The sequence below is a fragment of the Coloeus monedula genome, assembly GCF_965178545.1.
Source record: "Coloeus monedula genome assembly, chromosome: 5".
NCBI lineage: Eukaryota > Metazoa > Chordata > Aves > Passeriformes > Corvidae > Coloeus > Coloeus monedula.
Genome location: NC_138785.1, coordinates 62,879,445 through 62,905,214, shown reverse-complemented (window position 1 = coordinate 62,905,214; position 25,770 = coordinate 62,879,445). Strand labels below are relative to the sequence as shown.

The 25,770-nt window shown below is 39.6% G+C and overlaps 1 protein-coding gene across 1 annotated transcript in view; it reads right to left on the bottom strand.

The window, feature by feature from the left end:
• Window positions 1-25,770, bottom strand: part of EVC (EvC ciliary complex subunit 1) — a gene marked incomplete at both ends in the record, with an annotated part of 49,585 nt that overhangs the window by 137 nt on the left and 23,678 nt on the right. The window contains 9 exons of the mRNA XM_082282260.1: window positions 960-1,068; window positions 2,254-2,347; window positions 3,260-3,386; window positions 5,320-5,425; window positions 6,281-6,425; window positions 7,205-7,411; window positions 9,875-10,085; window positions 10,690-10,799; window positions 18,541-18,753. Of these exons, the coding sequence (XP_082138386.1) occupies window positions 960-1,068; window positions 2,254-2,347; window positions 3,260-3,386; window positions 5,320-5,425; window positions 6,281-6,425; window positions 7,205-7,411; window positions 9,875-10,085; window positions 10,690-10,799; window positions 18,541-18,753 (1,322 nt within the window). The remainder of the gene's footprint in view (window positions 1-959; window positions 1,069-2,253; window positions 2,348-3,259; window positions 3,387-5,319; window positions 5,426-6,280; window positions 6,426-7,204; window positions 7,412-9,874; window positions 10,086-10,689; window positions 10,800-18,540; window positions 18,754-25,770) is intronic.

Below are 25,770 nucleotides of genomic sequence, written 5' to 3'. Positions count from 1 at the left end.
TCCCTCTTAAACTAAATTAATTTTGGTACAAGAAAGGCACATGCTGTATAACTTCTGCACTCACTGGTTTCAACTGCCTCTGTTGAGGCTGCTAAAATGAAGTTGCAAAAAGATAAACGTTCCTTTGTTGGGTCCCTGTTCCCTACACATGTATCCCTTGTTGGCTGTGGGAAAGGAGTGTGTGAAAAGGGCTGATGCCATCAGGGAAAGGAGCCATCTCCTCAAGTCAGTCCCAGGCTGAGGTCACTCAGGGGATAAATACTTTTCCCCAAAGGCCTATGGCTCCTGAGAACCAACTGTTTGCTTTGCCTGTCAGCAGGATTTTCTCTGCTCAATATATCAAGCCCCAGCGACCAGCTGGCTGGTTTGATCTGCCCGTAGTAATCAGCTGGCATCTTTCAGGTTTGTAGCCATTTCTTCTCCTCTAGTTAGCACCCAGCATAAGCCAACTGAAACATCTATCACGAAAATCATTGTGAGAGCTGCTACCCTCATCAGCCAAAGACTGGCGCTTGCCTTTGTTCCTGAAATAAAGGTGGAAATTGAAAGCCTAAATACCACAGACCATATTTTGCTACATTTCAGCCTAACGCCATTGAATTCACTTGTCTCTGCTGATTTATGCTGTCTTTGACTCAGGTTTAAAAAAAACTAAATAAAGGAAATTTGGAAACAGTACTTCTCATTTCCCTACCTTTAATCAAAGTTGTTTATAAAATACAGAGCAGCACAGACAAGCAAACACAGATGAATTTGCTAACTTTAAAAAAGATTATGGGAGAAAAAAGGTTAAGTACATGTGAGAAGTAAATATTACAGAAGCTCAGCTAGTGCAGACATTATGTTTTGAATTTGATTGACATACCTCCTTATGAAGTAGATTTTGCAGTTTTTGTATTAAAAAAAGGATTTTTTTATAAATAGCTTTTCAAATACCACATTTTTTGTCTCTAATGTACCTGCATAAGCCAGAAGTCATTCCATAGGGCTCTTGAATATTTTCATGAGAATCTTTTTCTGCTGATTTGGGTGACTGGAAGGTCTGTCTTTTGGAATTTGTTTTTTCACCTGAATTGCCAAATGCATGTGGATTTAAAAAAAAAAAAAGATCACATGTAGTAAAGCTTGTTTGGTTTTGATTAACCTAAAGCAAAAAAATACACTCTAATGCTTCATACATACCTATCTATTATTCCAAGGAAATCACTCCACTTTACATTAGACTAGCATACTGCTTTTTTTACCATTGGTTAGTTCTCACACAGCAGACCCTGAACTTCCACACTAGCTGAACACTGAAGTAAGATTCCATGTGGTGCAACAGTTGAAAGCCCTATCATATATTTTCTTAGCAAGTAACTGATAATGGCTTTTTATTACCACCAAACAGAAGAAAAGCCAGTTCATATTTTCGAGTGATTTGAATCAGAACAACATGATGTTAGAAATTCACTGCTTTTAGGGCCCTAACTAAGCTTCCACATGTGTCCGTGTGGTCATGGTGCCTACCAGGGGAAACATTTCTGCACACTTGAGAAACAACAACTGGGGAGAGAGACTTCAAAATTGTGCAGGTGAGTGAGATGCTTTCCCCTTTCAGGCACCCATCTTGCCTTTCAGCATCTTTCAAATGTAACGCCATATTTTTCATTCTGATAATGACAGAAAGATTGCATGGCTCAAAGGATGACACTGCATCCTTTGCAGACTAGGAAACAACTGCCATTCTAAAAAATTGTCCCTAAGTATCTCTTGAAGAATGAATTAGTATAATTTGTTAAAACTATAGTAAATTCATAAAAATAGATCGAGCTTCCTGATTCAGCAAGATTGTACTTTTGAGTACGTGTGCGGGAAGGCAATTCTTCCATTCTACCAGGAGAATGAAAGATGGGTGATTCAACGCTGCTGTTCTCCCAAGGGTTTAGTAATTGAGGTGAGCACAGTAGTTTCTAAAGGACATGACAAAGACATGAAAAATGTTTTGGTTTCAGCAGGGCAAAGCCTTACTGATCAACAATGTGATCAATTAGTTAAAGGCTGCTCTGGAGTGAGGAAACGTGACACTTGTTTGTGGCTGTGCTGCTGGAGAACTGGGTGACCTTGAAAGGTTTCATTACTTTTCTACATCCCAATTAGGGAAATGGCACTGATGAAAAATCTCTCCTGAAGCTCCAATGTGTTATACCGCAAAATCTGCACCGATATGTGGAATTATGTGGGTTTTTTTAAACAATTCAGGATAGTACCAACCTGCTGGCTTGCTCCTTTTGGAAGGCTTCTTCTTCACAGTCAGTGGAACTCGGGTCAGCACAGCCAACTCACTCACAAAGTCCTGCTCTGCTTCCTGCATGCAAGGACAAAGCAGCCATCACTCATCACAACACAGCTCAGCTCTGGGTTATGTTATTCTACATGTGGAATGACAAAACAGGCACATCACTGCAGAAACACAGGAAACAATATGGCCAGCATCAGGGAAGTGTTCCTACAAGACAGTGGTTGTCTTGGGTGACTTTATGATGTGTATCCCATATTGCTGCCCTATGCCCAGGAATTAATTTTGTGCCTTTCTATGCCTCTAAACTGAGCCTGAGAGGGGGAAGGAAAAACTGAGCAAAACTTTTTCAAAGCAGTTTGCAGCTTGTTCAAGGTCACACAGAGATAGCAATTTTTTTTTTTTCCCAGCTGGGGCAGGGGAGTGAGGAAGCACCCGGCTGGCTGCTCCCCAGGTCAGTTTCTGGCCAAATGTTCAGTTTCTTTTTCCTCCAGAGAGAGACTGAGAGTTGAACTTTTTTCCTTCCCTGAATTTCAGATTTTCTCCCTTTTCTACTGGACTGCTTCAATATCAGAACACATCAGGAGGACTTTCCACTGGGTACAGAGGGCCTGGCCCTGGCCCAAGTCCCAGCTCCGAGGAGACCAAAGGGAGGACTCCAACACTTTCCCAGGTTTTTTCTCCACCGTGAAAGATCTTATTATTTAGCATTATTTTCCTTTTCCTGTGTGTTTGTCAAATAAATAGTTTTTATCTCTTTCACTTTCCTTTGAGGAAAATTTATTTTTTCCCAAACCTGGTGGGGGAGGGATGGTTGTAACCTGCCTTCTCTCGGAGGATATATTTCTAAATTTGCCCAAACCGGCACAGTGGTGAATGTTAGCACTGATTTCAACTCGGGTAGCAAAGAGACCCCTACAATCTGTCCCATGTTTTGCCATTGAATGCTTCAGATCCATGAACCATTTTACCCTGATTTACCCTTAGCTGATTCTCCAACTCAGTTTCTAGGCAGTGCAATCCCAGCAGCTTCTGTTTTAGAGACTCCAGACGAATTTGTTGCTGCAGTTCAAACTGAGCCAAAATCTTCTTCTGCTGTAGCACTATCCTGCTCAAGAGAAATGTAAATGTGCAGATGTTGATCAGTGCAAGGGAGGAATACAATTCTGTTGAAGTCTATTCAGAAGATTTTGTAGACAGAAAGGCTCATTAACAGTATTGGCCCAGCCAGCTTCTGCTGGGACAGAAGATTTTGTGGTAGATTTTTAGACTTACTTATTTTAATAACCTGCCTTGGCTGTCCATAGGATACAAGGTCCTTTTGGAGATACGAATTACAGGAGTGTGGAGTGTCCATGCCTGCACTTTGGGAGGTGGAATTCAGCTCTTAAGTTGACGTCTGCTTTCAAAACCATTGTATGTTTCTAGGGTCAGTTTTATTGTCTGCTTGCCAAAGGGACAAGCTGTTCAAAGATCAAGTGTGAGGACAAGGGATTAAGAATTAGGCATTTCATCCAGGGCTCTTCAGTACCAGACTGAGCCATAGACATGGTAATTCAAAACTTGGCAATTGAAAACATTAACAACTGTATTATTCACTTGTTTTACTTTTCTGGTTAAGGATTATTACTAATAAGGTATAACCTGAATGGCTGTAACTGTGCTGCATCTGTATTTCTTCTGTTTTCCTGCCTGATCTACCTTAAAGCACTGCTGTCAATCACCCATCAAATTCCTCAGGGAAGGAGGTAACAAAAATTGTTTCTGACATTTACACTTAATGAAGCTGCTATTGTAATGGTCACTGCTTACAGAGGTTACCTTTCAAAATTTGCTTTTTGAACTCACACTCATAACCTTGCACCAAAGGGCAGAAAGAAATAAAACAATAAAACAATGTCAAGTTTATAGAAGTTAGACAAGTTAATGTAAACTTTGTCATTAATTTACAAAGGACTGGATCATAAAAGAAATCATAATGGCAACAGGAAAACAGGTTTGACCACTGACGGTTAAGAGATCAGCTTAGATGCTGAATAGTTAAATTCTTCAATACCACACTTCTGCTTGTGTGAAGGCAAATTTAGTTGTATTTTGTTTTAATATACCAGAATTGATTACAGGAGGAAAAAAAAAAGAGATAAAAGCTAGAAGTGAATTTATAATCAGAATAAACATTAAATTTGATAATGAATATCTAACAGATCTCTTATGAAACCCTTTATTACATAAATCCATTTTTATACTAATTCAAAGGGGGATGAAAAAGTGGGCAATTTCTTTCAATTTATTCAATTCTTTTGTCTAAAGAAAGATTTAACCTCTTTACAATGTCAAAATTGCAGATGCTGTATTTTTCTGGATAATAAACCAAGAGTAAAGACATAAAATGATTACAAAAATGTATCATGTACATGACAAGCCATAGAGCTTTTTATGACAACTTACTCCTTTTTAATTGCAGTGTTTTTCATCTAAGTTTCATAAAAACATTAATTAATTAAATGTGATTTTTATTTAGCTAAAATTTGAGGGATTCCACTCTAAATTTAGTGCAAGTAACCTTGATTGTCCTAGGCATTCACCGAAGCCTTCTTGCCATTTTGAGTATTTTTTGGGTTTCAAACATTTTCTCTTCATTATGGTATACGTTTTCTCCACAGCAAACTAACAAACACTTTTGATGTTCAAAAGTATAAAGGATGGAATGTAATGAATTAGACAGGATTGGTTCCCATCCTACATTTATGTTAAATTTATTTTAAAATTTGGGATATGTTTTGGCATTGTATTTCACTCTCTTTTCAAACTGCCTAAGTATAGTTCTTCAATCTGTAACTAAAGACCATCAAAAAGTTAATTTAATTATAAAGTAATTCTCCGAGATCAAAGGGCAGACATCATTTGGAGACAGATATTTCTTTTCCATCAAAGACAAGTATAAAATACAAATTCAAGACACTTATTCAGCTAGATATTTATGTAGATCTGCAATCACTCACAAAGTTTAAATAGACAGCAATGTTGCTGCCTGGTCTAACCTTTGGTGGACTGTGGATGACACATTTAGGAGGCATTTGGTGGGTTTTTCTTTCAATACCAGTTCATTTTCTTTATTCTTCAGTCTGATCCTTTCATTTCTCTCTGCTGAAATAAAATTTTTGTAAAATTTTCTGCTCAAAATTAAAAACTCTTGAGTTGTGAAAACCTTCATCACAAATTAATCCCGGTTCTAAGTAGTTTTTCCAAAGTTACTGCTCCTTAGGGAGCACTCTGCCACTGTGATCTGTTGCATAGAGAATACTTTGTGCATCATTTAGCTGAGATGGGAATGTCACTGAATTCCCATTCTACCTACTTCTCCCACTAGGCTAACTGATTAACATGGAATTCAAAGCAGAAATTTTCTAAAAAGACCGTGATGCCTTAAGCAAGAATTGTAATACATAAACAAAAAATGCAATATAAAGAAAACCCCCACTCAGAGGTGGCTTATCCCTGGGAATGCCCAGCTTCACAAGATGTCCCCTCAATTGACAGCAAACTATTCTGGTTACTTTTGCATATGCTCACACTCTGTGACTGAGTGCTTATCTGCTGAGCAGGACTTCTTGGCCCTGAAGTCCTGCCGGCAGCAAGACTTGGGCACATCTGACAGACAGGACCTTGCACCACTGTTTTTAAATAAAACAGAGGGGAGAGATGGATGGGTATGTAACAGATCAGGGGACATAACTCATTTAGGGAGCATCCAACCTTTTCTGAACACTCAGAGAGGTTGACAGGCACCTTTCTTACCAACTGCACCATCAGGGAGCAGCTATTGAATGTACTCTGGGCTGGGCTGGGCTGGACTGGCTTTTTTTCCTGTGGCTGTGCCAGGCAGACTAAACTCAGATTTCCTAGGCCAAGGGATGCCAGAAAAGCAAAATCCTCTAGCCTTACATTAAGCACAGTCACTGGGAGAGAGAATTGTCTTATAGTTGTCAATATCATACGAACCTTGTAAGGATTTCAGATGTTGAAGCTTTTTCCCTTCATAACCTTCTGTGATTTTTCCTAATTGCTGGTAGTAATTTTGCACCAGTCTATTGATATTATTGCTGGTCCCATACACACTTTCGACAGCAGATTCCACCAGTCTCTCCTGTATCACACAGAACAAGTCACAATTCATTTTCCACACCCAAAAGTGTTTTGATCTGCTTAAAAAACACCATACCTACTTTGGTATGTGCACACAAAATTGTGAATTTAAAATGTGGCTTTACAAATGTGGCATACTGAGATACTGAAAACCATGCAGCATTTCAACATGAAAAATTGCAGCAAAATGTTTCTAATTTATCTCATCTCCATCTGTGAAGGGGTCATTCCCCCATCCATTCAATCTCTAGAGCCCATTTTAACAGTCAACCCAACTGCCAGAAAAGCAAGCTAATATATGTGTAGCTCTACTGTGACTTTCCATTACACAGAAAATCCAAATATTTACTTTGGAAAAAAATTTAATAATCTATGAAGTAAGTTTTAATTTTGATTTTTTTAAATTATTTCTCTATGAATTAATATTCAGCTGTTAGTATACAAACACTACTAATTAGCCATAGAACCTTTATCAGTAGATAACCATCTCAATTTCTTTCTTCTTTTTGTTATTCTCTGCCATCAAGAGTTCTCACAATTTTTTTCCTGTTCCAGTGTTTGACTTAGTAAAACCTGTTTTGGCTGCTGTAGCAAATACTGTACTGCTACGTAAGTGTTAGCTTGTAAATACTTTGCAAGTTATGCTCAGTTTTAACACAGGTCCTAATGGCTTTCTCCTGATACTTCCAGGCACAGGATAAGGCATACATGAAATTGCTTTCCACCTGTGCAAAGTAGCCCTTGTTTTGTTTGTAAAGCTGCTACTGACCATTTCCGTACCTTGAAGTCCTGTCCATCATCTGAACTCTTTTTTTCAGCTTCCCCTCGGGCATGCTGCAGCAGTGTCTGCCCAATCACCTGCTCCATGTGCTGCTGAAGAAATTGAAGAGCTTCTTGGATTTCTGTGACCAGCTGCTGGTGAAATTCTAAATTGATTTCTTGTGTTTCTTCCTCAAGCTTCTCCTCCTCTTCACGAATGTGGGACTCCTGGTAATCAGACAGTAAGATAGCACTGCCATTTAAATATGTTAACAATTGTAGCCACCTTCACTTTTGAAGTCCTGCACCCATTCAGAATACTACAGTTTAAATAATTGTAATAATATAATTTACAGTGGAAATTTGCACATTCATTTAACACATCTGTCTTTGCAACAGAACTATAGCCTCTGTCATGAGAGGTACAGTAAAAGTTGCATCCTGTCCCATCAGTGATGTATTCACATGTATGTGAAATATCCTGAGTCCAGTAAGGGATAATTGTGGATGACTCAATAAACTGCACAGGAGCAAGGCAAGTATAGTTATGCACAAGGAACACTTGTGCAGTTTGTGTGCTCTACCTGAGAAAAACTTGGTATATAGGCACTTGGGAGTACCAATACCCTTGGGAGTACCAACAGTCCTTGGGACAGGTCATGAACATGTGTAATAGCACTTGAAAACCATTTGCACAGCATCCTCTGGTGGTGAGTTCTAAAGCTTCTCCACACATTCCTTAATTTTGAACTAGTCACATCTAGTTTTTTAAATACACTTTTCATCTAAACTCTTCAGTGAACAGTAGTATCTGCTTACCAGCACGGCCTGTTCTGTCATCCGTAAGTGTAGCAGCCTGCCATAGATGGCCTTCTGCTGTGTTGCTGATGCCCTTCTTATATTTACATATTCAGTTAACACTAAATAACATTAAAATATTCCAGGAGATTTGACAGTACCTATTTGATGCCCTCTTGGAAATAAGAAATGCAAGTAGAAGAACAACATTCATCTGCAGAAATGTTCTTATTAATGCTGGGTTGTTCTGACGTGTTATATTTATAGCTCAGGCATATGTTTTTGAGGTTTTTTAGAAAGCTGGAATGCCATTAAACTGTTTCTCCTTTTTTTAGAGACCCAATGTCATGTGATTATGCCCAAGCTAGGATTCATTACAATCATTTTGCATTCTGTATGAAATCAATGGATAGATGTGTCATAGTCCACCAGCATAAAACTGGCCCAAAGAAAAATTAAGCTTAGGTAAAACAACAAAGTATGTCTAAAAATCTGTTGGGTGTCTGTAAATTAACCTTTTCCGTAACTCGTTATAGATTGGTTCTAGCTTTGGAGGTTGGTTGTAACATGTTTTGTCTCTCTTGACTTTACACAATTCTACACCTATGCCCTACTTTTTCGGCAGCAAGGATCTTTTATGTGTATTTTTAGGCACTTCCTTGTGAGATGGGTTTTAGCAGGACTTGGAAATAGGCTGTAATGAAGAGAGGCCAAAGGAATACTAATACCTGGGGACATTTCATTTCCATTAGGGAACACAGTGATTGCATCAATTAACATCTCCATGTGAGCTAAGTGAGAGGGACTAGTGGAAAGCAAGAGGAATGCAGTGATATGCATTTGTATTTTATTATTTTATATTTTATTTCTTCTGAAAGTTAATGAGATTTTTAAGATTTTCAAAATTAACAGAAACTGCTTCAATTTACATTTTTCAAATATGAAAATGGCAGGACACAGATTTTCCTTATTTCTCTTCCACATGGAGATTGAGGGTTTGTATTATGCAAATCAAAATTAGAGGGATACAAAATTTTATCTCTCGGCTAATTACACAGCAACAGCATGGAGCATAGAGCTGCAATGTGTTTGATGGGTTCACCCATATGTGCAGCAGCAGTGGGTTGGGCAGGGGCTATCACTGACACCTGCTGGGAAGGTTGTCTGAGGTTGAAGGACGAAATGTGGTGTTGCTCTATGTAAATATCCAATGTAGGTAATTAAATAACCAACAACACTTAATAGATCAACACTAAAAACCAGTCACAAACAGATGTGAAAGTGACCTACGGGAATATCATGTCTAAAATTCACTTAAACTTTCTTTTGTCTTCTTGACCTACAGTAACCAGATAATTTGGAAGGATTGGGAACATGCGGAGCTTCTTATGGACAGATAAAGAGAAAAAAGAATGAAAAATTATGACAGTATAGAAGAACTTGGTGTGGTAGGAGTAAGAATTTCTTTTAATGCTCAAGCAAGTGCTTCTCAAGTGCATATTATGATCCCCAGCAGAATTAGTACAAGTTTCTCTTTCCCTGAAGCAGCAGCTTTGCAGAAAACCTTTATATATGTCGGCATCCTTCCCTTCTTGAATTAGTATTTTCATATAAATAAATTGCTAAATAAGCTTGCTATGATACACATATCACAGATTGCTATACATTAGATAAAGTATCAGCGATTTTAAAATGTCTGCCCAAACTACAACAGGCACACTCAGGGACCTCCTATGCCAGCAATGGGCACATTTTTGACAGAGAACATTTTTCTTCCTCCTTGGAGCTTGAACCTTTTTTTTTTCTGGTTTAGATCTTCCACAGCTACTTCTAATGCCAAATATCACAGCATATGAGACCTGTGGAGACAACCCACCTGAACACTGTACCTACCACTGCCTTCTGCAACTGCCACTGGTCCTCATCTTGGCACAGGGAGGATCCCTTCTGCAGGGTATGTTGCTCTCTCAGCTCCTGAAGAGAGCTCTTCTTTCTGGACAGTCTCATGCGTGCCAGGGCTGCCATTCCAACTCTTCGGAAGGTTAACCTTCTGAGTACTGAACACAGCAGAAGTTGGTGTTTTTGCAATATATAGCTAACAGACCTGTAAAAAGGACCATTAAAAATCCATCACTGAAGCTGCCCGCTGGTTTGGCACACCTATGTTCAACAAAGTCATTGCTTAAAGATGACAAGAGTTATTCTTCACTCTGTGCAATGTCTTTTTGTACAAAGCATGGCGTGGAAAGCTGCTCAGGTGTAAAGAATGGGTACTGCTGTGTTACACTTCAAGTTCTGTCACACTGAAGTTAAATTAAAATGAAAACAGAAATAAAAGTTAAATAACCATCGATAAGCTGCTGGAGTGAACATTTTATTTTGCAGAAAATGCAACTCCATTGTGACATAGGAGTGCAGAGAGAGGGTGGTTCAAGACTAGAAACCACTCACAAACACAGTAAATAAAGCACACCAGCGAAAAATTGCGTAAGACAATTTTTTCTACTTTCCAGGAGTCACGATATGTCTACTCTTTTTAAATCTGCTTTTGATACTCAAACAAAAAACTAGAGCAATTGCCTCTCTGTCTGAAGGTGCTAATAATCCTTCAGCACTACTACCTTCCACAATTTAATGTACTCAAGTTTTTATCTGGGCAGGCAACAGTGAAGTTTTACCCCACTGGTCATTGATGAAACTGTGCTTACTCATCACTGAGGCATCCTAGTCTGCTTACGACACCTTGAATTATCTTCTCTTGTTTCTCAGACAGGTGCTTTTGCATCACAGCAGACAGAGCATATTCCGTTATCCAGAGCTAAAAGCAGGGAAAAGAATTATAAGAAACTCCGATTTTAGTCAGTCACTGCATTAAGAAACAAGGGTTTATTTTGCTAAAAAAATCATCCCCTGGTTTCAAAAACAAACTCATGCGGAATTAAAATTATTCTACTTAGGAATATTTTTTTCAATTATCAAAATCTTAAACAAAACTCACTGAAAAGCTTTGCACTGGTTTGGATCAGCCCTGAGCTGTGTCTCCTACACGTTTTTTGGTTTCAGCAACAGATGAATAAGAAAAAAATAACAATATGGCACAAAATACTGCATCGACTCTTATCAGCAGGTTGCAGTAGGCTTTTTGTTTGTTTTTTTCTTTTCACTAGTAAAGAATGTAGTTTTTATCTTCAACGAATAAAATAAAGATATCACCTTCCATCACACTTTTGCCGTAGTACACAATGCTAATAGTTGAAAATGGAGATTACATGAACAGGTAAGTATATGGACTGCAAGTTCACAGCTCCTTCAGCATGATATTAGATCAAAGAATTTAATCTTTAAATGAGTTTTGATGGATTTGCCATTAGACTGTAAACTTCTGGAGATATGGACTTAAGATTTTGTTTAGTACATTGCCAGAATTTAAGGAATTGTAAGTCACAAGCTGAAGTATTTGCAAGGCTCAAACTCTTACTGCAAGATGAAGAGTATATTTTAGGCTACTGACAGCTGAATAAAAGCAGGTTGCCTGCTGATGTATCCAGAGCCCTAAATTAAATATAATAACCAGGGTGTCTGACAGTATCACTTTGTGTTCCAGCATCATTCAGAACACGAGGGACTAAATTTTCAATTACTTCAGACAGGTAGGTTTCGCTAGATCAGTATGTCCACCAAAGGATTAGATGTCATCCTAGTTGCAGGAAGGGGTGAAGCTTAGCATGGTGTGGGCACATCCAAGTTGCTATTCTACACCACCCACATCACACCTGTGGGAGTGGTTTTGGGGTGAAAATGAGCACACTGCCAGAAGTGGGCACCATTTTGCCTCTCTCTCTCCAGCATGAAGGTGTCACATTACCCCTGCGGATCCAGCCCCTGCCGGCACCCCTGCTTCCCCGTGCTGGAAGGACAGTGGCAGCAACGCCCATCAACAGCAGTGCTGAACTGACAGCCCTGGTGTAGATGATGCCTTAGGTTTTAACTTTCATATTTTTCAAATCCTGTACTGCCTAGTGTGTAACTCTGAAGCTTCTTGTAGCCTGTAAATTTCTGCACTCTCGTGCTAGGTAGACATAACAAAGCCTCTCCAAGCCTGCTCTCCAAGGACACTCAGACCATCCTAGGCCCAAAAAGTATAAACCAAAAAGCCTCTAAAGGGGGGCAAGATGAAGGGAATTACATCATTAAACTGAAGCTTTAATTAGAGAATTAACCCTGATATGCAAATAAACCAAACCTATAAAAGTGTGAAGAACTCGTGACCTGTTTTCAATCTTGGAGTCCATCTTGGCTGTAGCCTCTGGCTCCCCAGGGGGTACCTTTGAAGGCCTTTCAAATAAATACCTACCTTTATTCCCTTACTCCTGTCTAATGTCTGTTTTTAGGAGGCCTCTCAAGGCATCATAGCAGCTGCCACGGGGAAAGGACTGGTAGGGTCAAACCCCAGTCCAATTGAGGGGAGCACTGCTGACAACAGCTGAGCTGAGCCTGGGCCAGCTGAGCTGAAAGGAGGTGGCAGAATGGTTGGAAAAGAGGCAACGACCTGCAGGACCACCTCCAGCGCAGTGGGGCGGGAGAAACAGCGGTACAGGCACCTGTGCAGAACCGAGCCCAGCGGAGCGGCGGCACAGCCTGACTCAGGGCATTTATTTGTCACTGGCTTTCATTGTTTCAGGCTGGGGGGGGTGGGAAATGTTAGCCGTGGGAGTTCCCTTGTCATCCTGCCTTTGCTCCCAATGGCCACGTGGGCGGTGTGCGGGAACGATCGCCGTATTACCTTTGTCTGGGGAAGCCAGAGCGTGACCTATGGGAAATATCTGCCATCTGCTTTGTTCTTCCCAGTGGTGAACACCTTTCTGCTGAGTAAAACACCTCTTTTTGTATACCTCTGCTATAACATTGCTGTTATTACTGTACATTTCTTATTCCATGGCTTTGTGCTTTCAGTAAATTATTTCAAACCATAGTCTCTGCTTTTGCCACTCCCTTACCGCAACAGGCAGGGGAAGGGGAGTGGCTCACTTGGAGTTTAATTTCCATCTGGTGCTAAAGGCAGCACAAATGTGTAATTGCACAATTGCTAGTATTAGAAATTAGGAGTGGTACTGGGCCTCCTTGCTGGATATGAGTTTTTTCCTGGGGAAGCAGTGATCTGTGCAGGAGAGAAACTTTCTCTGTGAGCACAGAATGAACTCCCCCGGGAAGTGTAGAACATCAGAAACCTCATCATCTTTGGCTTCAAAATGAAAATGTATTTCTCTCATGGCTAGTGCCTTCTCTGTAGTATACACAGTGACACATCTAACTGACCTCTCTCCATGTAGAAAACCTTACCAAAACACATGTTCCTGAGCAGGATGCCTGAATTGGATGGGCAGGCAGTCAACAAGTGGCAGATGGGACGAGTGCAGCTGGGCATGAAAAGCACAGCCCAAAAGTCTGCATGGCACCAGAGACCCACTAGGCTGCTCTCAGCAAGAGCCTCAGATGTACCTGTGTAGACAAATCTCAACTGATTTGAGTCTAGGTGAGTCTGATAATCACAGAGCATGGCTGAGCACAGCGTCTTCTGTGATTGCATGCTGCAAGCATCAAATTATGGTCTATAACATCTCCAGGTATCATCATGACAGATGGCAAAGACTTGCTTGAAGTAGTAATTGTATCAGCATTTCCCTTTAGCAGCTCTGTGGATATGGCTTCTAGTGCACCTCTCTGCACATGCCTTGTAGATCCATCACATTGTGTACTTTAATGTCTCTTTCAGCAGCTAAAAGAAAGTCTGAAAATGACCTTTTACTTTCCAGAAATATTTTTATTTCCAATGAGAGACAGGCTGTGGTTCAGGTGTGGGTTTCCATCATTTTTGGAGACCTGATTCCTGAGAATTTACTGAGAAGTTGTTCTTGAAGGGCAAGTCAAACAGCATGAGGGTATATATCACCAAGAGACAGAAGATAGGAGATGATATCTGAATACAATTGGAATGGTAAATGATACAATATTGCAGCCAAGAACCCAAAATATAACACCTCACTTGCTATCAGTATATCCTATCCAAAAAGGCACTCAGTGATAACAAGGACAGTGCTTCTTGCAATTGTTCTTTACTTCTGTTTATGAAGAAACAGCCTCGTTCTGTAGTAGTGAAGAGTTTCTTCTAAAGAATGAGTCACCTTTTCCATTAAGAGTGCATTTGAGGTAATCTGTATGCAGAGTTTATAAAATGTCTCTGCACCTCCCTGAGACCAGTGGGAAACTGAAAATACAGCAGAAATTCTTCCAGCACACTGTTATTAAACTGAACAGTAAAAGTCCCTCAGTCGTGTAAGTAGTAAGAGAACAAGAGAAAAGGAGGGGGATTATTACATATTTATGATGAGATGATAAATAAGGAAGATTGAGAATTAGACCAAATACTAAACCAATGTTTTGTCTCAAAAAGGCCATTAGGAAGATGATCAAGGTGGAAAGGATCAGATGGAATAAACAGAATATTGTATGTTGTATTGGAAGTAACGCTTAGGCAGCTCACTGGGATGGGCTGGCAGAGCTGGGTATTTTCCACCTTCACGATACATGAAGACCTCCCACATGAAGGCAGAAATGCGACAGCAAAGATTCTCTGGGAATGTTGAGGCTGCTGGCTTGTGGCTGAAAACCAGCAAAACAGAGACAACTACTTTTTCAGGCCAGGTGGCAAGGTCAGGCTGTGTGCTTGCATATTCCAATGTTGGGTCAAGTCACCAGGCATGTCTCCAAGCTTTCCTGTTCTTGGGAATAGCCCTACTTTGCTCAAAGACAAGTCATAAGGAGGGGACAAACTCATGCTGCTGCACAGACTTAGTGACTGGAACAGAGCTCAGGCTCTCTGACTCCTGCATTCAACCAGTAAAACCAGTGAAAAAAGTATGGTAAATGGGGAGTAAAGCTCTAAGGAATGTCTGGCTTCTTAAAGTGTTATTCCAATCACTATGAAAAAATAAACCAGAGAAAGTGATAAAATGCCATGTCAAAACTGGTAAGCAGATGCCAGTTCTTTCTGGGTGTCAAGCAATGATGTGGGAACGGATGGAAATCTCATCCCATTTTTATTCTGTAAGCTTCCAAGTATTTTGCTTTTTGGTCACAAGTCCATTACGAGATCTTCTGAAGCACTGCTGAAGTTAAGTATTACTCTCTGGCAATAAAGGTGAGGAATTTGCCTCTCATTTCTGTTTTGACATCTTTAGCACAGATTGTTCAGGGAATGAAAGGAAAGTGATTTCTCCATCCCAGCCTGTAGATGGGGTGCGATGCCCACTGACTGCCAAGTGAGTCTCAGCCTGATGCAGGAGGCTGCTCCCTGAAACTGCTCTCTACAGAAAACATGAGCTAGGGACTACGTGGGAAAATTCTCAAAATTTATTTTCATTAGTCATTTATTCCCATTTGCCTCACTCATATCCTCAAGCCTATAAAGCAAAGTTATATATGAAACTTATTTTTTTCTTTTCAGTTGTAAAAGTGATTCTTTTCCCCCAAAGGACATCATATTCCAGACTCGTACAAATGCTAGGAAAGATCATCTAAAAAAAGGTGGTTCAAGTAAAAAAGGAAAAATGTCTTTTAGAGCCACCTTAAAAAGCACACTTAAATACCCTGGTGAAAAGTCTTCTGGCGTTAAGACTTCCCAAGCTTATAAAGCAGGCAACTGTGTAACTCTCAGCATAGCACATTCATCATGAGGCAAATGAAAGACATATCTCCTGCTGCAAAATGCCTGACAATTTAAAAGGCCTGTCAATATGACTGTTGATTTATGGATCTTTTGTCACCATCAGCACTCTAACATCTATGGGATCTCCCAAATGACATAGTCACCTGTCACAAGCGTCCAATCTCTCTTTTTCTTACGGTGGAAACTAAGTGCTCCTTTTTGTAGGATGCAAGTGTCAGCTTTTTGCTTAAATGTTCAAGCTGCTGTGTTTATACTAGAAAAGGGACAAGAAATGCACTTTGCATTTGAACACAGTATAATGGGTTGTGATGTTTTTCAGACTCATGAAAATTTGCCAGCCTAGCTTTGGTGGATTAGCTATCTCCCTGCATGCTCTCTTTGGAGATAAAGCAGATTTTTTTCCAGTTTCGTTCAAATCGTTTCCAAAAAGCACAAGCATTAAGTTAAAATAGGTACTTAGGCTCCTGCACAGAATATTCTTTTGAGGAGTCATAAGATGAATTTCTCACTAAGAGAAACTCTTACCTCTTCTTGGAATTTATCCTGCAGAATCACTTGTCCTTAGGACAGCTCTGTCTGCCATTCAGGAAATTTTTATATTGAATAAAGCCCAACTGCAGTGCTAGTGAGTCAGAGACCAATGGGACAGCTCTGTCATTGCTAAGTTAATTCCTCTATAGCTCTATAACTCAGTAATTACTGTTAATTATGTCAGCAAACCCTTTATTGTTTTATTTTTAAAATTTATTTTTAGCTAGGAAGTCATCTGCTTTACATTATAAATGCTAGGGTACACTGAAAGTGACGGGAAGTCAATTTTCTAATTTAAACAACCTATGCTTGGGCACGACCAGAACACCTGAATTCACATACAATGAATCCATCAAACAGTGCTGCCCTAAGAGCTATTACCTAGAAGCTGAGTGCTGGAGATGAACTAATCCTTTAAACCCTTTGAGAAAAACTCCCAGAGTATGGTTCCTCCACTCAGCAGTGTGCCCAGTGATAGCAACAGAGGAATGTACAAACAGCATTTCTGGATCAAAATGTCAGACTTGAGATGTCCCCTTCTGTGGTGAGCCTCTTGTTTGTTAAAGGCATCCTCTCTGGCCCTGAATGAGGGCTGAGGTTCAATGGGAAAGTGGCAGGGCCACAGCAGAGGTGCCCTAACGTGCACTCTGGCATGACATTATTCACAAGTTGCACACCACAACCTCCTGCTTCTCTGTGGTTTTTTTATAACAGCAAATACCACCACAGTGCTTAGGGCTCTGTGCACTATGAAATGTGCTCGTAGTTCACCTACCAGACCAGGCTGCTCGGGCCATGCACATACAAGGACAGGTGATTTGTGAACCCTTGCTGAATGTGAAAATGAACAGCAAGGTTTAAACTTGACAAGGCAGGTATTCAATCTAATCCTTGATAAAAAGGGGCAAAATAATTAAAAAAAAAAAATTGAGGTCAGACATTGTTTCATTATTTACCAAAGGTACATGTATGCCAAAATCAAACACTAAATTCCAGCCAGCAGTCCTGGAAAATATAAATGCCCACCGTTAACTAAGGATGTGAGTAGACCCACTGGGCATGAGTGGTTGGTCCCAAGCACAGTTTAGTTTAGTTTAGTTTAGTTTTCTAGATAGCCCTGTGACACCAAAACAGAAAAACAGAATTTTTTTTCAAAACAGGTTAGTTACATTAAGGAAATATAAAAAGATCAGGGAGGTGTGTGTTGCATAACTCCAGCTTAAGGACGATATAGAAGAAAAAAAGAAAAAAAATTTAAAATTTTACTTTTGTATTTCCAAGGGTGTTCTAAACCCACTGGCTAGCAAACTAGTCTGCCAGATTTACTGGGAAGCCCACAGTTTCCTGAATCACAGTGTTTTACAGTAGAATCCTAAATATGAGGGGTGAAAAAGTTGAACACCTTAATGCAGTTTGTAATAATTATGGACTTGCTCAGTATCTCATTAAGAATATACTGGATTATCTAGGCACTTTGCAGAATGAGGGAAAGGGAAAATATGATTCTGCCAGTGTTAAAGAAATCTGCCAACCTTTTTTTTAAGAAGCTCTAATTACTGTATACACTGCAGCACACACTTAACATTTAGGAAAGGACATACCCTTGAATAGAGAAGGTCTTTCTTTGACTAAGCTCTGTTAGAAGCAATGTTAACAGAGACACAGCACGGCATGAATAAACTGAAGGTACATTTGAGTCCCAGGCTGATGCTAAAGACATCTGCCTCTGCATTTACTCTTGTTGCTTTTCTCCTCTGGTGGCACTGTCCCCTGTGGTGGGCACAAACAGAGCAGGAAAGCTGGATGTGTGTTTTTTCACCTTCTCAGAGTAGAGAAAGTTTATAAAAGTAGGTGTCATATGTTTCAAATTTTATAGTATTAATACATAAAAATTAGTCAGAAATATTTATCATTGCAAGGCTTCCTTGTCTGTAAACTGTATTCATATGTACCCCCTCCAAACAGACCTGGTGAAGGCTTTTTTGAACTGTTTCTGTAGATGCTCAAGAGCTGAGGACTTCAGACAGCAGCCTTGCCAGAAAGTGTTTATGTGCTGACAAACCTGTCAAACACTGTGGACAGATGCTCAGTACTTACTTGACTCCTCTATGCAAGCCTACATGCACAGCATATGTATTCACTCCATGCTGCAGGTAACACTGCCCCTCCTGAGCCTGGAGCTGTGTCTGGACCAGGTTATATATTTATACACACAACACTCCCCACATGTAAGTATCTTGATCATTTTTTTCCATATCCCATTTTTAGACCCCGAGGTCCCAAAACATAACATGAATCTTACTTCTTTTTCTTGCAATAGCTGTTCCTGGAAAAGCTTCCAGTGTCTCTGGCGGTGGTTCTCCCATTTCTCCAGCTGAGGGACCAAATTCTCTTGCCATTCCTCTTTCAGAAGCTCACATTCCCTTACAGAGAGGCCCGTCACCACAGGCAGGGTCCGAAGAAACAGCTCCATCACCAACTCTGCTAAAGCATGGGAAGCTTTAGAGTACAGCTCCTAACAGAGGGACAGAGAGGGACAGAAAAAACAGATGACAAAGTGAAACCCCGGCCCTTTGGAGCTGTTTCACTGCATGTTCCGTGATGCCAGTGAGGGAACCATGTGAATACACTGGGCTGGTGACCAACTCCTACAGCTAAAATCCAATGCCATGAAGTCTTGAGTTAAAAAGATCAGGTTTTGTTGAGGGAACAACTTTAATGTTTTGGTTCAAGCTACACAGGGCATTTAAAATGCAACAGTGACAAGAGTGCATGAGACCCCGAACCCTAACTGTTGATCACATGCGACTGCAGTAGAAAAGAACATCCTGTTTTACTGGCTATGGTGGTATGTTATAAAAACCCCTGCTTTATAAGCTGCTGTGGAAACAATCCAATGTAGCACAACACCTCATAGGCACATTTTCACAGGTGCTGATATGAAATGAATGAAGAAAGAAGGAAGAGTTAAAAGGGACAGTACGGCTTTCAGCATGACAAAAGTGACATTGGTCATGTCAATAGTTGGTACTCCAAAATATGACACTCTTCAGTGCCTGAAGAACAGAATTATTCAAATTGATCCTGATGCAGAATAGTTTCAAGCCTAGGAAAACAAACATCTTCTGATGGTTTTAATGAAACTAGTCCCATATGAGCAGTTTTTAATTGCTGAGGCTGTTTCACTCACAAGAAGTGTTGGGGTGATTTAGTCAGATGGCATTCATCTAAAAACTCTGTTCTAGTTTCACTGTCAAATACACAGTGGTGATAGGAGCTGTGCTGGCAAATTTGGTACAATTTGAGGTAATTCCTGGGGAGAAGGAGTGGGGACAGGTAGCTTTCCCAGCTGAAAAAGGAACAAAAACACACTGGAAAGTCACATGGACACTGCAGTATTCCTGCAGGATGATGAGCCATTTTTGTGTGAGCTCTGCATGATCCTACCAGTCCAAAAAGCTTTACTGCCTAGCTGGGCTTGCTTTCATTGCAAACCAGTGTTAACCCTCTTGAAAACACTTAGATTTCTTTTTTTTCTTTAACATACCGATAATATTTTTAAAACCCTTAAGGATTCCTGTTACGGGAACAAGTCAGGTCTTCTAGCTGCTGCCCTCTTTTAAATACAGCTTTAATTACAATTTCTTAGATGATCAAAATCTAGAACCTCTCAGTAGAAACAGAGGATATTTATCTAGATGTCAAATATGTTTGTCTGCAGCTCATAGACAAGAAAAGTTCTAGTCAACTTTTTTTTGGGGGGGGATGACAACATACACTGCTATAATGTACTCTTGTGTAAGAGCCCATTCCAACTGCTGGATATAACAGAAAATACTAAAAAATAATAATAAAGAAAACTCCACAAAAACCAAAAGAGGATGTTAAAGTGCAAAGACAAGAACTCAGAAATAAAGACCAGAATGTAGGTTCAGTGTGAAATGTAATTCTGTGCCCCCGTAACAATAAATTTGGGGATCATGTAATGTTTCCACAGCACCTTTAGCTGTTCCATGTTTAGGTTTATGAATATCCTTTGAACTGACTGATTTCTAAAAACTATTTTATATTTCTCATTTATTGTAAAATATACAAGCTGTGCACTGAGTACTAAATTATTATTTTCCTCCTATGATCCCTCTAGGATGCTAATCACCATATTAATTAGCTGTTTCACAAACAATAAATAGCTTAACAGTTCCCTGCAGTAACCTCTTCTTATGGATAAAACTGAGGCACAACACTACAAAACGTGTTCACGACACCTTTGAGATGAGCTGTCTCAGCTCCTTCCACTCTTACCTGTTTAAAGAAGGCAGGATTTTCAGAATCCAGTTCCCCCACTGGCTTTCTTTAATCTCAAAGTATTCTGAACTCTTTCATATTGGACTATGGCTATTTGAAACTGGGTACTGGGCATAAGTATGAGAATTAATAGTCAAAGACCCAACATAATACCTAATTTCTGATACTACTTTTCCCATTACTAGTGATTGCTCACAATCTGGACATGACAATATAATTAAGGTAACATTTACATCCTGTTTGAAGGATTATTAACCCTACTCCTTAATTATTATATGTACAAGTTCCTGTTACAAGAGGCAGGATTTATACCATCCTAATCATCTGTGTAGTTGTGGGCCTGGCTTAGCTTGGCAAAAGCAATGCCAAATGGTTTGTTTGAATTCTCTCTTCTGCTGTTACTTTAAAATCCGAGTCTCCAAGTTCTCAGGTTTAACATAAACTCAAAGATACTGTATTTCTAATCATATGCCATACAACATTTAAAGAATAATGGCTCTATCTCTGTAAACCATCTCTCCTCTGAGCTTTACCAGCCTTTCAGGACAAGTTAATTCTCCTGCCTTTACTGTGTGTTCAGTGATGTAAGAATTTCTATTGGGTCTGAAATAGTTCAGAAGCAGTCTAGAGGAGTCTGTGGCATTTCTATTGCAGTATCAAAAGATCTCAGGCACAGTGTTAAGGAATTGTATTCTTAAACAATGGCAGCTAAATCCCTTTTAAACACATTTTGCTGTAGAACTGATAGCATTCCCCTGGCATGCTCACAGCTCTGTGTTATTATTTACTAGAAAATACTTTGCACAGAACAAAAATATGGTATTTTGTTCCTTGTTGTCAATGCCATTTTGTTCTGCGTGTACCCCTTGCAACTTCAAATTATACTGCATACTTACCTTTGGCACTACCACAGTGGGGACATAGTTGCTGAAGAAAAATGTGATTAGGTCCTGTTCCCACAAAATTACTGTAGTTAATTAAATTACCTGTATCATCTCATTAATGTGATGGGCCAAATCACATGGACATCAGAGCCCAGGCAGTCCTTGCATGCCACACCTAACAGGACAGCATGCTGTACACAGATGCCATACCACAGGGACAATACAGTGGCCATGCTGTTTAATGCAGCACTTGAAAAAAACGTGGTGGAATGGCCTTTTAAAATTTGGTAGGGGAAATACCAAGTCTACATTTAGGAAAGATTGCAGATGTGATTGAATTATACCCAGAGACTCAAGCTAACAAAATATTTCAAAACTATCTGTACTCCAAGGAATGTACTTGATTTCAAACTGCAATAAAGTCTGTCTGTGAGCAGGGATAGCACACTATGTATTATAAAACTTATTCTCCACAGGAAAGAAAAGGAAAATCAGTACTGCTTCCAGGATCTTATTTTTGGACTAGAGCCTCTACAAATATTTTTTTACAAGCTTCCTGATATGTCATCTCTTGTTTTTAGAGCTTTGACTTAATGAAATTTATTCAAATTGATTCCATTAATAGAATAGCTGATTGCAGGACTGAATGAACCTGTTTGTAGTACCTGGCAGTCAATCTCTAAGCTTTTCAAAAAATCCCCAGAGAAATACATCAAGCATAAAGAAATACCATGGGGTATACACGGAAATAAAATGGGCTTAGATTAAAATGCTGAGTGTTTCTGAATTTTAAACAAGGCAGTAAATACATAATTTTGTCAAAAAACAGGGGAAATACATAGTTTATCAGATTTCACTCAAAGAACAATATTCATTCTCCCCCTTAAACCTAAATGATTAAAAGGCTCCTACATATAGATGAGCGAATAGTGAAATTGTGAAGCAGGAAAACGTATTTAGAAAGGCTGGTTGTAGTTTATTTACATGCCAGCCACTGAAAAGTATATATTATCTCAATGAGGAAACTGCACAGCTATTTGTTAACTTGTGATAGAACATTTTGTTAAAGGAATTAAAGTATCTGATTAAAGCTGTAGAACACTGTCGCATATGTCCCCAGAAGTTCAGTGGCTAGGACACTTGGTTAGGAGGTAAGAGATTCATCTCCCAACCCATGCTGTATCTCACTAAAGACAGAGATTCAATACTCAGATCATACATCCCATAAATGCATCAAAAATTCTGGGACACTGGACACACACACCACTGGCCACTAGAAGATACTTCACATACACTCAGAAGATACACTCACTCTGAATGGGGAAAAGCTGATTGCATGCACTTCTCTCTTCCCTGTGAAGAATTCTGGAATGCCAGTTGGAAAATGAAAACATTACCTGCTTTTAAGCATCCTAACATCAACACAACACAGGGACACTGAAGTCATCCTTAGCATAAGTTAATAAAAAAGCCCCACTTCCTGATTTTCATGCATTTAAAATGGAGGTTTATTAAAATTTCAGTCTTGCCCCCTCAATGGTCTTTGATTTATTCAGACAGCAGTTTCAATCTTCTCTTCTGGTACTCCCTTTTTAGAAAAGTGCCTTTCTGGATGAGGTTATGTCCTTCATGACATCTAACTATTAACAAATTGTGAATCCACATAGTGGTAAAATACATGTTCTAATGCAGTAAGGCAAGAGGAAAACTTCAGAATGAAGGCTACCCATATCAGACATCTTGCATCAGCTTTGACTGAAGTGACCAAAACAAATCTAACAGTGCCCAAACCCAGAACTAGAATGAGCTCGCATGCTAGGAGTTCAGAAATTTAATCCATCAGATGATGCTGTCTTCTTGGGGTAAGTCACAGAGCAAAAATTTCAAAAGTCACCCTTTGAGGTGGTCTCTTGATAGGGATTTCCACCTGAGACAAACTGAGTGACTCCCCTTAAAAAGATGCCAGCTCTTGGTACCCAAAAATGCAGTCCAGCACCCCTAACCGTATCTCATGTTAACAAAATTACATAAGGAAAGTAATGGAAGAGTAAGTCTCTAAGAATCTGTACTTTTTATCTTGTCAAAAATATTTTTTCTCCCTTTTATTAACGTAGGAAAAAATCAAATACTTTAACTCACATTTATGTCTACCCAGTCATAAAATGTCTACTGCCTTGCCCATTGATAACACTCAAGACTTAATAGCTTTTAGTCTAAATTCTTGTGCTTTTCATTCCTGTGTCAAGTCAAATGAAATAACATTCTGGTGAATTACTATCAGCAAAGGGCAATTATAAATAACAATAAATTGTGTTTTTACGGGTTTGAAATAAAGGCAGAGGAAAAAGACCTATCTTACCACTTACTATGTAATTCCTAGCTGTTAATTGATCTCCTTTGTGCAATCTGCATGTCTGTTTTCTCAATAATGAACTATTATCCCCCAACCTCTTCACTTCATCTTTCCCTACTGAAATACATGAGTAGTTCACAAAAAAAAAAAAAAGAGAGGAAAGATTAAAGGTTGGTGACTATCTGATATGCTGAACTTGAGACTTGAGATAGCAGGAGGAACAGAACAGGATATATTGGGACAGGGAGTGGGGTGGGTGGTGTGTTATTGGTGTGTTATTGCTGCCATGTAAAAGAAAATTATGGTAAAAACTTTGTAACTGAAAAGTTACCCAAGCCAATACAAAACTGTTACTACCGCACAAAATCCCTTGTATACAGGATAACTCTGCAGACCCAGTTCATGAAAATACTAGGCTGAGCCATTCAATTAGCTCTGCAGTTTTTCCTTCACTTATGACATACTGTGATAATCAAATAATTTACCCCCATTCTTCAACATGCATTTCAAAAATTAGTTATCCAGCCTGTGTCTAGACACAGACTATTCACCTACAGCACACTATTTTAATCCACTAGTGTGGCTGAAAAGTCCTACACTATCCTGCAAATATAACTCATTCATTCACTTCAGGCATCAACAGATTCCATTGACCTTGGTTAAATCATTTTAATTGATTTATTCATGTGTACACAAAACAAACCTACTCAATTATTCTATGCAAACACAGCTTCCAGATCATTGAATTTTCACATATTTATTCACCAATTTGGATAATTCTTCGATGTACTGTAGCAGCACAGACTTCCCTAGTGCAAGAGGGTTATATAAATCTATCTTGATGAACACATAATCTGTTTAAAAAGCGAAAAATGAAAAAACGAAAAAGGCATAGAAATCTGATAAGGGCTTAGAAGAACACTGAGAACAAAGTAAGGATCTTCTTCCACAAGGGAGTGGCACTTACAGGTTAGTGACATCTTTTGTTCCTAGAATATTCACTGGTTCCCTGTTCAGTCATATGGTGACCTCTTCCTTATATTTTAATATCACCTTTTTCATTGAGATCATCTTTCAACTGCTTCATTTGCAAGGCAAATGACTATCAGTTAAGCTTCAGCAAGTGCAGAGCTTCTGGAAAGGCAACATCAAGCTTTGCAGTGTTTACAGAAGTACCCAAACTAGCTGGTTCTACAAACGACTAAGGTCCAAACCCAGTGGGGACATAGATCTTGTAGCACAGAGCTGACTACTGCCATGTGAGGCTTGCTGCTACCCAGCTTGTTAATGTCTGCTTGTTTAAGTCTACTTGAGCTGCAGTCACACAACTGCACTGTGGAATCACAAATCTCTGTCACCTTCCCATTGCTACCCTGCCTTCCCCATTAGCAGCAGCAGCTTCTCCCTATGACAAACCTGGAGCAACTAAGTGCAGTGGCAAAGTCCTGCTGCCCAGGGAAAGAATTCTGCTTGTACAGGCTGCACTTCTGCTCTGCATGTGTGGTGGAGCAGAGAAGGAAGCAAAGACATTGTGTTTGTGAGATGCACTTCCTTCCTTTAACAGCAAGTCTACTTTTGCTTTTATGCCCCTGGTAATGCAAAGTACTGCACTCTCCCCAGCTGTAGAAGTCAGAACAGCCATTTACCTTCAGTGCAGCTATGCTCATCTGTATTATCTCTTCTTTCTAGCTTACAAGGTATATTCACAGCAGCCTCCTCTCCTAAAACAGTTTGTAGTATCTGTATTTGGGGAGAAAGTGCATTTGTTCATTATGTTAAATATCACAGTAAAAATTTTTTTTACAGAAAAAAATGTGGAAATTAAGATTTGTGGACCCTCATTCAACAGATGCCAGTCGGATCACAGCACTTGCAGTTTTTCACGTCTGGCAGTATTTGTTTGGGTCTAGTCATAGGAGAGCAGCTGCAATATGGAATATAATGGCCTACAGCTGGGTGAATTGGCAGGGTTCAAGTTTGTGCAGTTCTC